Source organism: Liolophura sinensis, chromosome 10 (assembly GCF_032854445.1).
Source record: "Liolophura sinensis isolate JHLJ2023 chromosome 10, CUHK_Ljap_v2, whole genome shotgun sequence".
NCBI lineage: Eukaryota > Metazoa > Mollusca > Polyplacophora > Chitonida > Chitonidae > Liolophura > Liolophura sinensis.
Genome location: NC_088304.1, coordinates 23,311,838 through 23,329,703, shown reverse-complemented (window position 1 = coordinate 23,329,703; position 17,866 = coordinate 23,311,838). Strand labels below are relative to the sequence as shown.

The window sequence follows — 17,866 nt, the reverse complement described above, 5'->3', positions numbered from 1 at the left end:
CTTGCACAACTTTGTCTTTCGACTCAGCCCTCGTTTGTTGCTGCCAAGACCCCCATCGGTAACAGGGATGTCTAAGAGGAAAGTTCAGTTTGCTGACGATGAGGAGAAGGAGGAGTTTGATTTCGAGTCCGAGCTGGGAGCGGAAGGCGCTGATCATGCCCCGCGTTTCAAAGGAAAACATTCGCTGGACAGTGATGAGGAAGATGCAGACGTGAAGGAAGATCAGTACAATGTTCTGGCTGAAGATGATATTGAAGGTTTAGTGACAATCAGTAAACAGATCACGATATATGCTGAGGTTACACCCTCAAATACGCTGTGATCTGTTCGCCGTGAGCAATCATGGATTAAAATAGCCCCGAAAGATTCCAACTCCTTTTCTCATGTTGGCCTAGTGTCGTTGGAGTCTCGACGCTGACAGTATTAATTTCGTACTCAACGAAGGTATCGGCCGATTCTCTTCGTTATCGAACAGTCTTGTGCAAATGAAAGACACCAACCTAATGTCCTGCTTTCCACACCCACCGCACCTCCACCATATGTCCCTACTCGCTTTAGAATAGATTTGTTACAGCCATGAAGGTTTCCATTGAACATGCTCCTCGGCCGTGGCTACCATGTTGAGCAACTACATGTAGGCCCACACGCATGTCCTGCTTCATAGTGAAGCAGTAGGGAAGCCGTGAGTTCTTGGAAGCCTTCACGGCTATAATAAATCTATTATAGTGGGTGTGGAAAGCAGGACTTTAGGTTGGTGTCTTTTATTTGCATGAGACTTGTTCAATAACAAAGGTGGGGGGGAGGGGAATTGACCTGGACCTTTGTTGAGTGCAAAATTAATACTGTTAGCATTGAGACTCCAATGACGCTAGGCAAATGTAAAAAATAGAGTTGGAGTTCTTTGGGGCTAATTTAATCCATGATTGTTCAAGATGAACAGGTTACAGAGTATTTAAGGGTGTGACCTCAGCATATATGGTGATTTGTTTCCTTGGGTTTTTTTTTTAAAGTCAAATATTTTCATTGAAATCAATGTCATTGTAACTAGTGTTGACTGCATGTAGAATTCCTGTTCACTTTATTCAATTGTTATTTGTGTATTTACAGGTCAGGAAGATGCAACAATAGACTATGATGAAGGAGTGAAGATTACACCATTTAACATGATAGAGGAGATGGAAGAAGGGCATTTCGACAAGCATGGGATGTATATCTTTGAGAAAACCAAGGTACATTGGAAGAATAAATTAGCTTTGCAGGCACCTGGGTCTCTTGTCTTCAGGCACCAATAACACCAAAAAATATTACGCATCAACCACTTTGGGTAGCTAACTATTAAAAATGGAAATTATTACTTGTAATGTTGAGCTAAGAGCCAATTAATGTTAGAAACAGAGATAGAATTATAAGGATTGAATTCCTGATATACGTCAACAGGACTTCCACTAAGGAGTAATGGCATAGATGCTCACAGATTTTAATCCCAGTGCCTTATAATGATCAAGGACCACCTAATGGTCAGAGTATATCCGCCTTGAAGTCTTGAGACCTGGGATCAAGCTTGGTTTGAGTCATACCAGAGACTTTAACAAAAATGATACTTGCTGCTGCCTCGCTTGGTGCTCACTATTGAGAGGCTACAGACAAGAAACAGGACTGGGTGGCCAGTGTCAGTATAATGTGACTGGGTGGGGTGTCATTGCACGTGTCTTTGTCATGATACTTCAGTGGCAGCAGTGTTTTGGTGGCATGGAATCGCCCTGCTACAAGAAGATACAGTATCCTCATATACACACACATGATGACGCCCCATCGTCATATGACTGAAGAATTATGCATGTAAGACGTAAAACCCCAAGCATACATACTTACTGTACATATAATGATCAACGGAGGTAATGCATAGCAAGTACTAATGTGTGGAGAAAATCAAGGTTGAAAAATGTTTCACACTGGCATTGTACATGTACATGAGGATTATGAAATGTGTTTGGAAACAAATAAAAAGTATAAATAATTAATATGGCTCTCATATTTGTAGTAATTCAGGTTATTTGTGCATGTGTCATTCTCTGTTCGTGTGCCACTCCCCAGCGTTCACTTTACAACACCCTCACCATTAGACAAGCCTCACCTCTGGAGACTATGATGCATGTCGGCTTGTTTAGGCTTAGCCTCATTATTGGTTTTTGGTGCGATTTATTTAATCAGCATTTATCAATAAATGTGTTTCAGGTGTTGGGTATATCAGATTGTGTATAATGTATTATCAAATGGAAAAGTTAAGACAGAAGTTTTTTTTTAATATTTTCTGACATCACTTCTTGCCTTATCACCATGACCCCAGTGACCTTGATGTTGTTCAAGATCTCTGTACAAAATTTTCAAGTGGTGGCAGTGATGTAAAGCAAATGTTAGAAAACGGCACATGCACTGCAAGGAATATGTTAGCAGTAACCTTCATACAAAGAAAAAAGTCATTTATACATAATTTTGGACCTGCTTTTTGTGATTTCTGAACCAAGGCCTTTCAGTGCAGTGTTTTGAAGTTCAAACGTTTGAAGGTGTAAAATTTGCATCAATTTCATGTTAGAGATAAATCATTATAATTATATATATATATATATATATATATATATATATATATATATATATATATATATATTATTGAGTCCCACTTCCTATTGTCCAAGTTGTATAGTTGTTGCAGTCTGACAGTGATTTGTAGATAAGAACAATCTCCAAAAACAGTTATGACAGCATTTATTTGCATATTCTGAGATGACATTAGCCCAAGCAAGTTCACATTGTTGTATTAATCGTTTTTCAGTTTGGGTGGAGGGAATAAAAATGAAATTGAAAAATCATCTGATTTGTGGGAAATGTGAACAGTCCCAGCAATTTTTCCCGCTAAGGACATATTTGTGTGATTGGAAAGCCTTTTAAAAAATGGGAATGCTGTAAAATAAGCATTAAGATTGGGAAAAAAATTAAAAAGGTGAATTTTGGATTTTGCGTTTATTTTATTTTTAGGATGTGTTTATTGTTGGCTAGCCCATAAATCAAAAAATAAAATTGGAGTCACCGTAACTGTTTTCTTTGGAATTACAGGATAACATCAAGGATCACTGGATGGACAACATAGACTGGGTGAGAGTAAAGGAGAGATCCAAAGGGGAGACAAGTGGAACTGGAGACATGGACAACGACGACGATAATGATAGTGATTACTGGGATATCAAAGACGAAAACAAGGCACAGATTTACGAGAAAATGATAGAGGTGGTAAAGCCTGGAGAAACCATTGCCAAGGCCCTGAGGCGTCTGGGAGGTGGAACAAAATCCATGACAGCAAGTCAAAGATGGAAAGCCAAAAAACAGAAAATGGCTGCCGGAGATTCTAAGGGAGATAACCCAGAAGACAAAGCCATGTTCCTGAAACTGACAGGATTGGCTGATGACCTGGTGTCAGCTGGTGTAATGGACATTTATGAGGCCACGTATGAGAAACTCGTTTTTACGCTGAAGTCTTTAAAGGGAGAAAAGAAGGAAACCAGATTACCTGAAGGTGCGAATGATGATGATGCCTTAGATATGTTTGCAGACAACTTTGATAACAAAGATTCTAAAGACAGCAAAGGAGAAAGTAATGCAGCTGATAAAGCTGACACTGAAAAATCTTCAAATGGTAAGTACATTATGTGGCTGTAAATGAAAAAAAAATAATGAATAAAAACATAAAAAAAATTGCTTTCTTCAATTAATATGAATCCCTATGTCTCAGTAGAAACTGGTGACCGTGCTGGTCAAACCAAGGGGTAAAAATGCATTACAAATAGGTCCTGTGTGTGTTTAAGACAGACAGGTAAATCCTTCAGTCAAATAAACTGCCTTTGTACATTCCCCTTTTATATTCTGCCCTAAGTGGGCGTTGTAGTACAATTCCTAATCTGAATCTATTCAGTGTAAAAGCTGGACATGTCTGCATTTAGCACAAGCAGTTGATTGTTATCTGATTGTTCATTGGTCGGTCAGAAACTCTCCTGGCTGGAAAGATTTAAAATTTGTCATATAAATAAAAACACAGGCAGCTGTATGTAGACTGCAGAACTATCAATGTTAAGATACTAAAGAAGATTATGCACACTGTGTGGAGTTAAGATCTATGGCAACAGTGGCCATTTTGTTGTTGTCTACTCCCAGACTCCTTAATACACCACATGTGTCACTCTGTACCTTGTGCTTTACCTCACTGCCACCACCTACCAAGCTTGACCTTTGGAGCCTGAGAGACACACATAGGTCCTCTCATGGACCTATTTAATCGGCATTCATCAATAAAATTGTTTTAGACTTTGGTTAGAATCATGTTGTACACATTCTAGATAAAGATTATACATGTATGGAAAGTATTGTTAGAGACAAAGACTGAGATGGATTGTTTGCGTTTTCTGATATAACTTTCTGCATCATCACCATGACGCCAGCGACCTCAGGAAACTCAGGGATATTGAGTTTCTTTTTCTCACATGGTTAGATCATCTAATGAACAATGTACTCATACACTGTATCTTTACTTGTCCAAAAGGTTAGTAAAGAAATGTAATATTCTACTTTAAACATTACTAATATCTGTCCCAAATTTTATAAGAGTACCTTTGCTGGAAGAACTCACAGTCAGATACAGATGGCTAATTTAACATATTGATAATCCAGATTGACTAATGGAAACGACATTAACATCCTTTGTTGTAATAGGCATGTTGTTGTTGTAAAGTTACTGTGAATGAACAAAGCAGGACGGTGAACACAGGCCAAATTTCATCACGTGGTACGGGGACTATTTATGATTCACTATGTGGGCAATCGGTTAAATCAGATATTGGTAAAGTTTTTCTTTGTTTCTTTGGAAATGATTGTCACGTTATTTTTCGTGTTCGCAGCCTTCTTTGGCTAACATGGATGACGTCACTTTTCGCTTGTATTAGAAAAGCAGGTGTTTCTCAACAGAGCATTAGGTGGATAGATTTGAATGATCTGTCATGGAGAGAGCAGGTCGTTAGAATACACATGGATTTTCGTATTTTCAGACAAACCCGAGGAATCATCTGAGGTAATGTGGATGTACAAGTGGGAGGAGAGAGAAGATTGTGAGCTTCATGGACCATTCTCCAGCTCACAGATGCTCCACTGGGCTGACGAGGGCTACTTTGGCAAGGGCGTATTGTGCAAGAAGGTCGGCTCAGACGGACAATTTTACAGCTCCAAGAGAATTGACTTTGATCTCTACACTTGAATGAGACTGCGTGTTGATGCATTATTCAGAGGCAGACATTTATGTTAACTTTGTCCTCTGTTGTTATGTCACAACTAAACAGGTGCACCAGTGAACTTCACACCATCTTTCAGTGAAGACTGAAGCCCAATCATTATGTCACCCTGTCAGCATTGTGTCGCCTTTCTATAATGTGGAGATTTGGGGGTGAAGATTATGCTATATGCTGTGGTTCAGCACTTAGGGTGAGCCCAGAAGCTAATACAAAGGACAGTGGAATTCCAAGGTGTACATAGGCACTGTTGGTAGCTCACTGTTTGAAGAATTACATTTCATCTGAACATACATACTGATTTTCTTTTTTTTTTTGGTTTTTTTGCATGCATTTTTCTGCTCGCCTGTGGACATCTTGATGTGTATTTGCTGAATAACTGTCTTAACAGTTCATACAAAGAAAAAATAACAGGTAGTCTTAAAGTTTTGCCATCTTTGCCATCTATGACACAATCTGTGACACTGAATGATGATTAAAACCTGATAGTCATTTCATAGTATCCCGTTTAAAGCGTTTTTAGACTTTACAGTCGCTAACCCATAGATCCCTTCAAGTTGTGGTCTGCCATTTCATATTTTTACTGAGCGAACAATACCACAGAACAATAATTTTACTGTGTTAGATATGGTAAAAAATCGACAGAAAATTGACCCACCGTTTCATTGTATTAAGATGTCAAGTTTTACTTCATTCAGTGGCCATTTTGAATTCATATTATCATAGTACATACCTGCCCAGTGTATAAAGCCTGAATGTTAATCTGCTCAATACATTTTCTTGTAGTCATATGAATATCTTTCTTTCACTAATATTTCCTAAATATATATAAAAAGTGAAATATTCTTGGGCAGGGTGTAAAACACCAGTCACATAAATGTATATATATGTAGCGGTATTTCAGATTGAACTTATAATGCTTATCCAGCTACCAATGACTGGTTTATAATTCCGTCAATGTCTAGATTGTCATAACATCAATGCCTAGGTCATCACGCCATCAATGCCAAGGTTATCCTGCCGTCAAGGCCTAGGTTATCCTGCCGTCAATGTGTAGGTTATCCTGCTGTCTTTGCCCAGGTTATCCTGCCGTCAAAGCCTACGTTATCCTTCTACCTTTGCCCAGGTTATCCGGCCATCAATGGCTAGCTTACGTAGCCGTGGAAGCCTGGACTAAAACAAGGCATAAATTATCCCATCATCACTGCCTAGGTTATCCTGCCACAGATAACGCTACAACGGGTATAGGACTGACGCAGAGTGCTGCATTGCTATGACACACTTATAGCACAGCGTTCTGCGGTCAAACAATACAACCAGCTCGTCTTTAATTCGATGCTTGTGACAGATCAGCTCTTGGAGTACACGCCTACTTTTAATGCGACAGGTGAAAAGACACCCACGTATACTGACGTTACTGCATGGTTGACAGTAGAAAAAATCAAGAATAGCGAAATAACAGATGCGCAAAATAGTGTCAATACAAATTTTTAAAACATTTTAACACGGCTACCCCGTGAGTTGATTTGCACAACGTTATCGGTATCGTGTGGGTTTTTTTATTACAGCCCCGCCAGCAGCATGCATGGCTACTTTCCTTAAGATAACTTTTATGTGTCTCCAGACACTAAATGACAAATCCACTCGCACGCTCCCCGCCCCCCCCCCCCCCCACCCCTCCAACCCCAATCCGTCAACTCCTCGCCCTGTAGATAAGTCGAGGACTGTGTTGTGTTCCGTATAATAATCTGAAGGGAAAACCCCGTGTTGACCTTTAGTTCTTCTCTTTATAGGGCAGTCCAGGTTGTGAGTCGTTACAAGTACATGATCAGAATATATTACATACAATATGTACAGAATCAAATATATAATATAGTTCAATTACAAATACATGCACCCTCGAAGTCTATGTCAACAGATCTAATACCACAGAGGCATAATTATAGTTATCATTTTCGTGCTGGGCTACAAACTTAGCTTAAGGGAAAACACCGTGTTGACTATAAGTTCTCATCTTTACTGGGCAGACCAGTTTGTGAGTAAAGTGTTCACTGCTGGCTGTCCTTGTGAAGACATATACAACAGTTGTCAACCACGACGTCTCCCTTCAGGTTACGCTTGTGATGTGTTCTCTGTGGTGGCCCAATCTCTAATCACCGTCTGATTAGACATGGTAACCAAAGGACTACTGATTATCAAACAAACCCAAATTAAAGCGAGGCCTGCAGGCTTGCACTGATTTTAACAATGTACCTAATAAATCAACATTAATAAGTCTTACACATTTAGCATGACAAAATAATACAAACTTGTTCCCACATCTTAATTGTTAAAAATAAGACCATATTGATATTTATAAATGCTTGGGTGAGGACGTGCTTTTTGTTGAGCTCCGGCAGTGCTCGGCGGGGCCCAGCAATGTTCAGTGAACAAAAGTTACCCTATCCATACATACTGGGACCTGCTTTATACCACCGTGCCACCAAAGCCTCGGAAATCGGACAACTTTGATAAAAGTCTTAGAACTACAACAAGAACCACTACCATGCCCCCAAAGCCTCAGAAATCGGACAACCCCAACAAGTCTTAGAACTACAACAAGAACCACCACCATGCCACCAAAGCCTCAGAAAGCGGACAACCCCAACAAAAGTCTTAGATCTACAACAAGAAGCCAATCCAAAGGTCTAAACTGCAGTGATCCTGGCGACGAGGGAGAGGTGATAGATGAGAACAACCCGAGGAAGACAAAAAGTTCCGTGATTTTATGATGAATTCGGTGAGTGACATTCAGCAAACTCTATACAAGGTACATGCAACCCAGCAAAGTTCACTGGAGCGCCTCTCTCAACTTGAAAGAACTCAACAGTCTCTCATTTCTAGCCTACAGCATACAGACTCTATCATTCAAATCATAGACAAAGTGCAGAAGAGTCACGCTGAGGAAATGAAAAAACTTAAATCCAATATGCAAGCACTTTCTGTGGTAAACCGTGACCTTCAGGAAAAAATCATTGACCAGGAACGGTATAGTCGGGGATATAATTTACATTTCGGAGGAATTGATGAAAAGTCTGATGAAAATGCTTTCCAGATTGTAAAGTCTGTTATTGAAGACAAGCTAGATCTGACGGACATCAATATTGAAAACGCACACTGTGTGGGAAAACAAAAGAGAGGGTCAAAATCGCCATATTTTGGCTAAATTACGCGTCCCCAACGAAGAGAAGTTTTATTTAAAGCCAAGGAACTTCTGAAAGATTCATCTTTATTTGTAACTGAAGATCTGGCCCCCGGAGACAGGCGTCGAAAGAACAATGCCAGGGATCTCATGAACAGATACTACATGGAAGGGAAAAGGGTGCGTTTTGCGCGAGGGAAACTGTTTGTTGACAATAAGGAAGTGTCTATCCCCAAAACTTAGCGATTCGCTCACTGAGTACCCAAACATATGCCCCCTCCCTTCGTTTCCCAATTAGTAACTCAAGACAATGTGCAGCTGCATGTTAATCAGCATATATTGGATAATGCGCAGTTGCATCTTACATGTACATACCATGTTCTAATTTTAACACTTGTTTTGAACAGTATATTTTCTCTGTATATTTCATCTTAACTGTATATATTTATGTTCATGTAATAGAGGTATATACATGCAGAACTACCCTGATGTAAGCAAGTCTATGGGTACCCGTGAACGCCTGTTGCATTACTTGGTGGTATAGGGTAGCTGTCGGTAGTTCCCTCAATATGGCACACCACAAAACTAGTTTGCTTTCGTTGCTCCTTGCACAAATTCTTACTGAAAGACTTCGTACAGTGAGAACCGGTCTAACCCTTTATGAATTGTGCCATGACACTGCTCGTGACTCCCGTGTCGTAGCCACAATGAGTGCATCATTATATCCACCCACACTGCACGGACTATGTGCCTTCGAATCTATGTTAACACCTCATGTTAATTACATCCACTTACCTTGTCATGTGACTTGTAGAAAATCTTACACAACCGTATGGTTAATATTTGTTTTTGTGTATATATATTGTGTCTCTTTTACAAATCGGCTTTTCCCTTTATTTGTATTCATTAGTTTTTTTTTTAATGTATTACGTCTCTTTGTTTACCTTACACCTATAATTAACACTCATCCCGGCTTTTTGATGTGGAAAAATTTTACAGAATCATTCGCATATTACTGAACTAAATATGGATAATGACACAGACTCTTTTATGCCTGTTCCACCTCACAATTCATTCTCCCACCTGCCATTCCATGATGTTCCCTACATAACACCTACTTCATCATCAACTGCCTCGTCTACCATCCCAACATAGAATCGTGATATTATTGACCAGATGTGCTTCAATCCACCTGAACTGAATGACTATGATGCATCTAATACACATATTGATGACAACGAACATGAAATTGCCTATTGGGGTAATTTAGACCCTTACCTGTCCAACTACTATAGCCTTCAAAGTTTTACTCAACACCTAGAAACCCTAGATTATGATAATCAAAATTAGTTTTCAACCTTTCATTTAAATGCTCGTAGCTTAGCAAAAAAATTTGACGAAATTACATGCTTTATCCATACTCTCAATCTTAACTTTTTCAGTCCTTGGATTTTCGGAAAGATGGCTCAGCCCGTTAACCGAATGCTTATATTCTATGCCAGGCTATACTTTATATTCTGACTCCCGAGATAAACGGAAGGGAGGAGGTCTTGCACTCTACGTTAATAGCTCTTTTGAGTCTTGCAAGATACACGATGATCTTTCTTTTTTCAGTGAAGATTATGGACATGAGTCTTTTTTGTGGAGATCGCTGCTCCGTCAAATGTCTATGTTGATGGAATTATTTATCGCCCTCCAGGCAAAAACGTGTGTCTTTTTAATGAAAAACTAAGCACAGTCCTTCGTAATATACCCGCAAACAAAAAATGTATTATCTTGGGTGACTTCAATATAGACTTATTCAAGTGTGATAGCCATTTACCATCAAAAGATTTTTTTGAACTAATGAAGTGTCATTACCTTTTTCCTTCCATTACAAAACGTACTCCAGTATGTTCTGGATCTGTTACCCTTATAGATAACATCTTCACAAACTTACATGCTCAACGCAATTTCCCGGGTATATTTTTAACAGATATATCTGACCATTTCCTTACATTCAATATCTTCTCGAAAGAAACATCAACTTACTCTTTTCGAAAAAAGACTCCAGAACAAGTCAATCTGTTTAAAGAAAATGTTCAAAATATAGACTCACATGACGTTCTATCATCGGATAGTGTTAATGAGGCTTTATCCTGTTTTACTGGGAAATTATCCATAACATACGACACATGCTTTCCTGTTGTGACCATAAACAGCCCATCAAAACATACTCGCAAACCTTGGGTGAATTGAGGTATTTTACGGTCTGTATTCGAGAAGAACAAACTTTATCGCAAGTATTTGAAATCCACTGATATACCGACTCGTGTCAAATATAGGACGTAGGGGAACAAACTGAACAACTTGATCCGTTTTTCGCGAAAGAATTACTTGGAGAAAAAAAATAAATAAACGACCAAAATCACAATGTAAAAGGTTCTTGAAAAGTATTAAATGATCCGATGGGACGTGGTAAATGCAAGAACATGCCTAAATGTTTTAATATTGTTGGGTTATCTGTTTCAGATAAAAGTGTCATTTCCAATAGATTTAATGATCTTTTTTTTCGACTATTGCTTCCAGTCTTGATGCTAACATACCACCAAGCCCTAAACATTTTTCAGATTTTCTAGGTGAGCATGCAGAGGAAAACTTTCAATTTTCTCCTGTCTCGCCTGGTCTTGTTGAAACCACTATACACAGTCTAAAGTCATCAGCTCCAGGCTTAGATGACATTTGCATGTCTGATCTCAAACTTGTTGCAAAAGATATTTCAACTCCCCTTGCACATATAGTTAATCTGTCCCTTATTATTGAGGGACAAGCGCTTGTATACAGTCTTCGTTGAAATCTGCAAAAATTACCCCCGTCTTAAATGTGGTGACGCCAATAACATCAGAACCTACCGTCCCATCTCGGTATTACCTAGCCCTAGTATTACCTAGTCTTTCCTTGACCTGTCAAAAGCTTTTGACACTGTCAACCACGAAATCCCTCTAAAAAAATCGAATCGGATTCGAGCTCACAGCGCACAATGGTTCGAGAGCTTTCTATCTGGGCGATCCCAATCAGTTCACTTTTAGGGAAATATGTCAAAAGACCGTAAGGTAAATTGTGGTTTCCCCCAGGGCTCTATTCTCGGTCTTATTCGGTATTATTTTTATTGTACATTAATGACATCACACATCATCAGATGTTCTGGATTTTACATTATTTGCTGATGATGCAAGTGTCTGCACTTACGCGCCTACAAGCGCTGAGGCTGTATCCACTATGTCTGTAGAGTTGCATAAAATTTCCGATTGGCTGACAGCTAACCGCTTGTCCCTTTATGTTAGTAAAACAAAATGCATGCACATAAATGTATCCAAAAATAAGGCACTTCCGCCATTGTTATATTTGCATGGCGTTGAAATAGCCAGCCTCAAGAACACAAGTTCTTGGGAGTTCATTTTAATTCAAGGCTGTCTTGGACATCTCACATTAACTTTATTAGTAAGAAGGTATCCAGAGATATTGGCATCATCAAACACATTCGAGCAAATGTCAACAAAAAAACACTGATTATTTTGTACTACTCTCTGATATTCCCTTATCTTTCCTATGCAAATGTTATGTGGGGTACCACATACATCAGTCATCTCCATCCCTTAGTAATTCTTCAGAAACGCATCATCCGCCTCATCGCTTTCTCACAAAGACTGGATCATGCGGCTCCAATATTAAAGAACCTCAAAATCCTCGCACTTGCACAAATATACAGATACTCATTCTTGCTACTCGCACATAAATTTACTCACCAATCACCTTCTCTTCCTCACAAATTTCAACAGCTGTTCACAAGACAATCTGACGTTTACAATTACCCAACCAGATCCTATTCTTTCAATCCCCGTGTACCTTTTCTAACTTCAAATCTATCTACATATTTCATCAGATCACCAGCCCCAAGGGAGTGGAATAGGCTTCCTCCAAACCTCAAAGTAATCAATGTTACGTCTTTATTCAAATCCAGGTTAAAAGATTTTTTAATTAACAATATTTGATCCACATTAGTCATACAATCTACGAGACAGAAGGTGTCACACAAAATATTATTCACACTATTGTATAGTTAACTCAGGTTTTTGTAGTGTTATATTTCTCTGTCACTGTTTTCCCAAGTAAACTGGATTTTGTCAATACAGTTGTTCACTAATTATCGCTCCTCACCAATTATGTTTCATTATTATTTGATAATAATGAGTCAGGGATAGAACAAGTCCCTCGGACTTTATTCCCGCCATTTACGAGATATGTAATTATACATATATTTGCGTATGGTGAATAAACATTCAATTCAATTCAAAAAAATACACAATTAATTCCTATGTGTATACCGACTTGATACGCATATGAACATACAATAATTCTTTACTTTAATATATAAATGTAATGCCTAACTGATACCACAATTTATTCACATGTTCCTGTGAGCATAGAATCATACACCACTTCTTTACATCAATATATTTATGTAATACCTAACCGATACCGATATGTGCATGCACACTTATTTAGTATGTGCATATGGACGTAAAATCATACAATAATTCTTTACATTAATATAAATATATAATACATAATTGGTATACACATGGACACACTCCGATAACAATTGTCCTTATATACAGATACAATGTACGATTTACGATGTGTCATGTATATACATGTACTTCCTGGACCGTCGCCATGTGGTCGAAATAGGGCTAGCTGTTATTTGAAACGACTGGCATGGAGTTTCCTGAGATAGCAGTCAATGTAGAGTTTTAGACCCAAATGTTTAGTATACTTAATATAATCTGTATGTAGCATTTTGATAGCAGCGTTTCACACACATATATACACATGCATGCCATTGATAATGTATGCCATTGTTGAAAGGCCTGCCAGCAACCTACGTGTGGGCGCGTGTTTCCTCCGAGTTCTGCGTGGTTTCCTCTCACTATAGTGCTGGCCGTCGTCGAATAAGTGAAATCTTCTTGAGTACGGCGCAAATAGCCAATCAACTATAACTAACTAAATCAATCAGTCAATCAATGCCTAATAAATGTTATGTATAACAGGTTTCTGGATAAGTGCGTGAATGTCAAATAGGAAGCGGTATACCTTACGATATAACTGTTACATTAGTCCCAGGTATAGTGTATACATTACTGGTAAGCTAAGTATTTACATTGACCAGCTCTTCTAGGGAGAAAGTACTAACGGATTATAAGCCCTCTGCATGGGGCGTCTGTTTTTGTCAGATAGAAAATAACATTTTGGAAAACAAAATGTTACTTCCTAATACTGTAATATCCATGTTGTATGTGTGCTAAATGTATGCATGGCTAACAAAGGAAATGAAAGATTGATCTTATTCATGTTTTACGCCCTACTCAAGTACATTTCACCTCTGTGCACATACACAAAAAAAAAACTTGTGTTGAAAACTAACACAAGCAACTTATGTTGTTCTCATTCAACACAAAACTGTGTTGAATAAATGCGAAGTACTCATGTTTGTGTTACGAAATAATAAAATACAAACTTGTGTTAAACCAAAATGAGGTAATTTATGCAATACAACAAAACTTTTGTATTTTGCATCAAGTATTGTGTAGCACATCCGAGGTAAGTTTTACAATTGTATTGTGAGCGGGGTCAGCATTTATGTGTGGTGGCACAGCCCGTGGCGGACAATGACTGCTGGTTTTCTGTATATCGGTGACTATAAAAGTATCATACAATACAGCGGTCCTGTCTTGGCCGAAGAATTCAACGATCTATGAAACGAAACAGAAACTACGGTGCATTCCAGTGTAGGCCTATTTATAGAATGATCTCATTCGCAGTGTGCCACATTTACAACTTCCGTTTTCACTGACATAAGCCAATGTTGCACAGGTTTAGTTTGAAAGGCTCTCGCGGAATGCATATTGCCCTAGCCACAGCACAGATGTTCTGACGGTAGATCGAGTGTACAAGCCTACAAAATGCCATCACCCCATTTAGAGGTGTTTCAGGTAATGTACCAATTAATTTTAAGGCCCTATAGTTGTAGATTTATCTGTATTTTAACCCCTTGGCCCCGGGAAAACGAAGCGATCTTCGACTTAAAATCAAAATGTCAGTCGTTAATCTTGCCATATGGTCCTTCCCGTTATTTTAGCTGAAATTTGTTTCACAACAGACTGCTGAGTGTTTCAAACGAGACTGAGTGACACGATTATTTGAGACATGAGCCAAGATTAATTTCTTTAACTTGTATTTTACGCCGTACTCAAGAATATTTCACTTATACGACGGCGGCCAGCATTATGGTGAGAGGAAACCGCGCAGAGCCCGGAGGAAACCCACGATAATCTGTAGGTTGCTGGAGGAACTTCCCACTTATGGCCGGAGAGGAAGCTGAACTTGAACTCACAGCGAGCCCCAGCCAAGATTTAAATGATGCGTGAAACGTTTTTTTTTTTTTGTATTTCTTAGTATACGTGATGAAAGTTTGAAATTCTGGACGAGAGGACACCAGGAGATAGGTGGTGATGAGGCTGCGAGTCCCCTTGGCGTTGCTAGTCACCCCTCCCAGCTGCCGGCATAGAAAGGTCAAGATTTTGACGGTCAACCTATGTCAAGATTTTAATGGCTTCTATCTCACAGGCTGGGCATGTATGCACCAAAGCTTACTGGCCACGGAATGTTTGTCGCTTATGGAAAATTTATGGGGGTCTGTGGCCAGTTGAAATGGTTTCCGCGCCTTTTACAGTCACGTGACTGTAGCTCGTGGGTAGAGGCGAGTGTGCTACCAGTATGCATGGCGATCGTGGGGTTGAAAGCAGTTGGTGTAGTACAGCGGGTTTATGTGGTTTTCACAGGTAATTGTTGGATACTTTTCGATGAGGGCGCTACTTTAAGGGTGTGGCGTGCGAACGAGACAACAATGTGTAAGACAAAGGGCAGTGGCGAGGTTGTAGGCTGCGTGACAACAACATACTTTTCCCCTGTCGAATGTCGGCCGCCATCTTCCAACAACTAGGAGCAAGTTATTTTAAGAAGCTGAAAACGTGGCTGTGACAGCCACTGAAATGTACGCTTAGATATTATCAGTTGTGCAAGAGTCGTGCAGCGAATTTATTTTAAATCGTCCTTTATTTTAGATTGCTTTCAAAATATTACAAGTTGCGATAGTCAAGAGAGTTAGGCCACGAGGTTAGCACTAGAAGCACATCACCTAGCTCTGTACGGCTGTGATGACGTATACAATCACAGCCCTGTCTTGTTCTATTAGCTTACCTTGAACACCTCTGTACTTCCCTTGCTGGCTTCAGTATACTACTGTAGGGCACCAAATAATTTGTCTGTAGTCCCCAGTCGTCTCAGCTATCAATTCCAGGCAGGTGCTCCCATGTGCCATCACTATTAAATCCACACAAGTAGGAAACTGTAGTGGAAACTGGATAAATTTCAACTCAAACCGCTATGTCTAAACATTTCTTGGCTAAACGTGCAAACAACTGTGGTCCTGGGGTCAAAACTGATAAAGCAGTTGTTGATACAGGCTAAATCCAAATGTGCATTAGAAGACAAGAATTCATTTTGATGTGCTTTAATTATTGGCAGAATATAGTATATATATCTGAAGTGCATATGTTGCTAGCTGTCCTCATATTTTTATTCCATTGCAGTAAGTTTTCTCTTCACATGAAATCAAAGGTACATATATATATATATATATGTGAGAAACGTCTATGATACTTTAACATTACAAACTTTGCTGACAATCTATAAGGAATTGAAACTTTGGAGAGATATAAGGATACTTTTGTGCAATTCAGAAGCAGAAATTGCAGTATAGTGACTTAAAAGACCATTTTTAACCCTTTGCTACATCTTCTTCATGGCCAACGCTTGAGAATGTCACAAAGACAAACATCAAGGTAGGTATTCTCCATTGCTGCGGATGGGGGCACAGGAGTTTTTGCTACAGCCTACAGTGTCTGGAAACCAACACATGGTCGAGAACGTTGAGCGCATGGAGATTTACTTTTGAATTTGAAAGGACTGGCTGTATAAAATCTGGCATCTACACAAGCTTTCGGGAACTAAAGTGTACAAACAAATTTTCAGGTGTATTTGGTAGGCTCTCTTTAATTTTAGAAGCGTGTTGTCTAATTTTTTAAGATGCATTTACTCCAGTACGTCCCTTGTCTGTACACTGCTATAAGTCGCCAGACAAACAATTCCTTTGAGTTTCAAGAGTGATCTGTGTGCCAGAGCGTGTCACAAATCTGACGAGACCTAGCAAGGGCCTTTTATGTCAGTCTTGTCATACCTGTCCAGTGATAGACAGAAGGAAATTTAGTAAGTTAGGACAGTGAAATGTGCACACATCGAGACTGGAAAATGACGAATAATCAGTTAACATAAAAAGGAATCTCAAAAATTGATCTGAGTGACATTTGACACCAGTTCGTTGAAGGTTAGTGACTGCGTTGGTTAATGGAGAGACAGTAGAGCTTTGTATAAAATGGTTTCTGTTATGCAAATCACTCCCGTAGCAATCAACCCTACCCAACATGGTACATTCAGAACATACAGTTCCTGTGAAATGTATAAAATCCTTGGTAAACGCATTTAGCCATTCACCATTCAGACATTCCTGTTAACATCTATTTGGGCTGTGGCTTGATGGAAAAGAGAAGAGGAAAAAAAATCAGAGAAAGTGTGTTTAAAACTGAAAGTTTCGAAATCATATTCCATTTTACCACAAGTGATTGGGGTACATAAGTTCTTTGACCATGACATACAGATGTTTATCGGGGGGGCCCTCCACGACGAAGAGGGTTAGCATGCCAGCCCAGAGCAATGACCCAGGAGCCTTCCACCAATATGGTCGCTTTGAGTTTAAGCCCAACTCATGCTGGCTTCCACTAAGGCCCGTTTTTTCCCACCATAATGCTGGCCGCTGTCATATAAGTGAAATATTCTTGAGTACAGCATAAAACACCAATCAAATAAATAAATCAAATGTGTATCATTATACAGGACATAATTAAGTGAAGTGACCTCAAATGACAGGAAGAGCACGAGGTCGGGCAAGAGGCCGGGCGAGAGGAGAGGCACAGCAGGCTGCTCCTGTGGCACGCAGGGCCAGGCGAGGGCAGCAACAAGCTGCCTCAGGTAAGTCAGTCAAGTTTTAAAGCGCATGAGCCTACCAAGCAAGTCAGTTAAGGGATGCTCATGAATCATTGAACAAGTATTTGTATTTGTGTATAACGGGCAATGAATATGTGGAAAGTGTTAAGAAAGGGGCAAGGTTTGTTTATTTATTTACGGTCAAACCTGTTGTATG

General features: G+C 39.4%; 2 protein-coding genes across 2 annotated transcripts in view; both read left to right on the top strand.

Annotated features, from left to right (window-relative positions):
- LOC135476697 (CD2 antigen cytoplasmic tail-binding protein 2 homolog) lies at positions 1–5,375 on the top strand. The gene is made up of 4 exons (XM_064756810.1): positions 1–257; positions 1,108–1,229; positions 3,112–3,688; positions 5,091–5,375. Exons 1-4 carry the CDS (start codon positions 68–70, stop codon positions 5,294–5,296), a joined length of 1,095 nt encoding a protein of 364 aa, XP_064612880.1. The 5' UTR covers positions 1–67; the 3' UTR covers positions 5,297–5,375.
- A 9,913-nt stretch (positions 5,376–15,288) lies between these two features.
- LOC135476221 (piwi-like protein 1) overlaps positions 15,289–17,866 on the top strand; it is a 30,579-nt gene continuing 28,001 nt past the window's right edge. The window contains exons 1-2 of the mRNA XM_064756164.1: positions 15,289–15,389; positions 17,560–17,694. Coding sequence (XP_064612234.1) covers positions 17,586–17,694 — 109 coding nt within the window. The 5' untranslated portion in view covers positions 15,289–15,389; positions 17,560–17,585. The remainder of the gene's footprint in view (positions 15,390–17,559; positions 17,695–17,866) is intronic.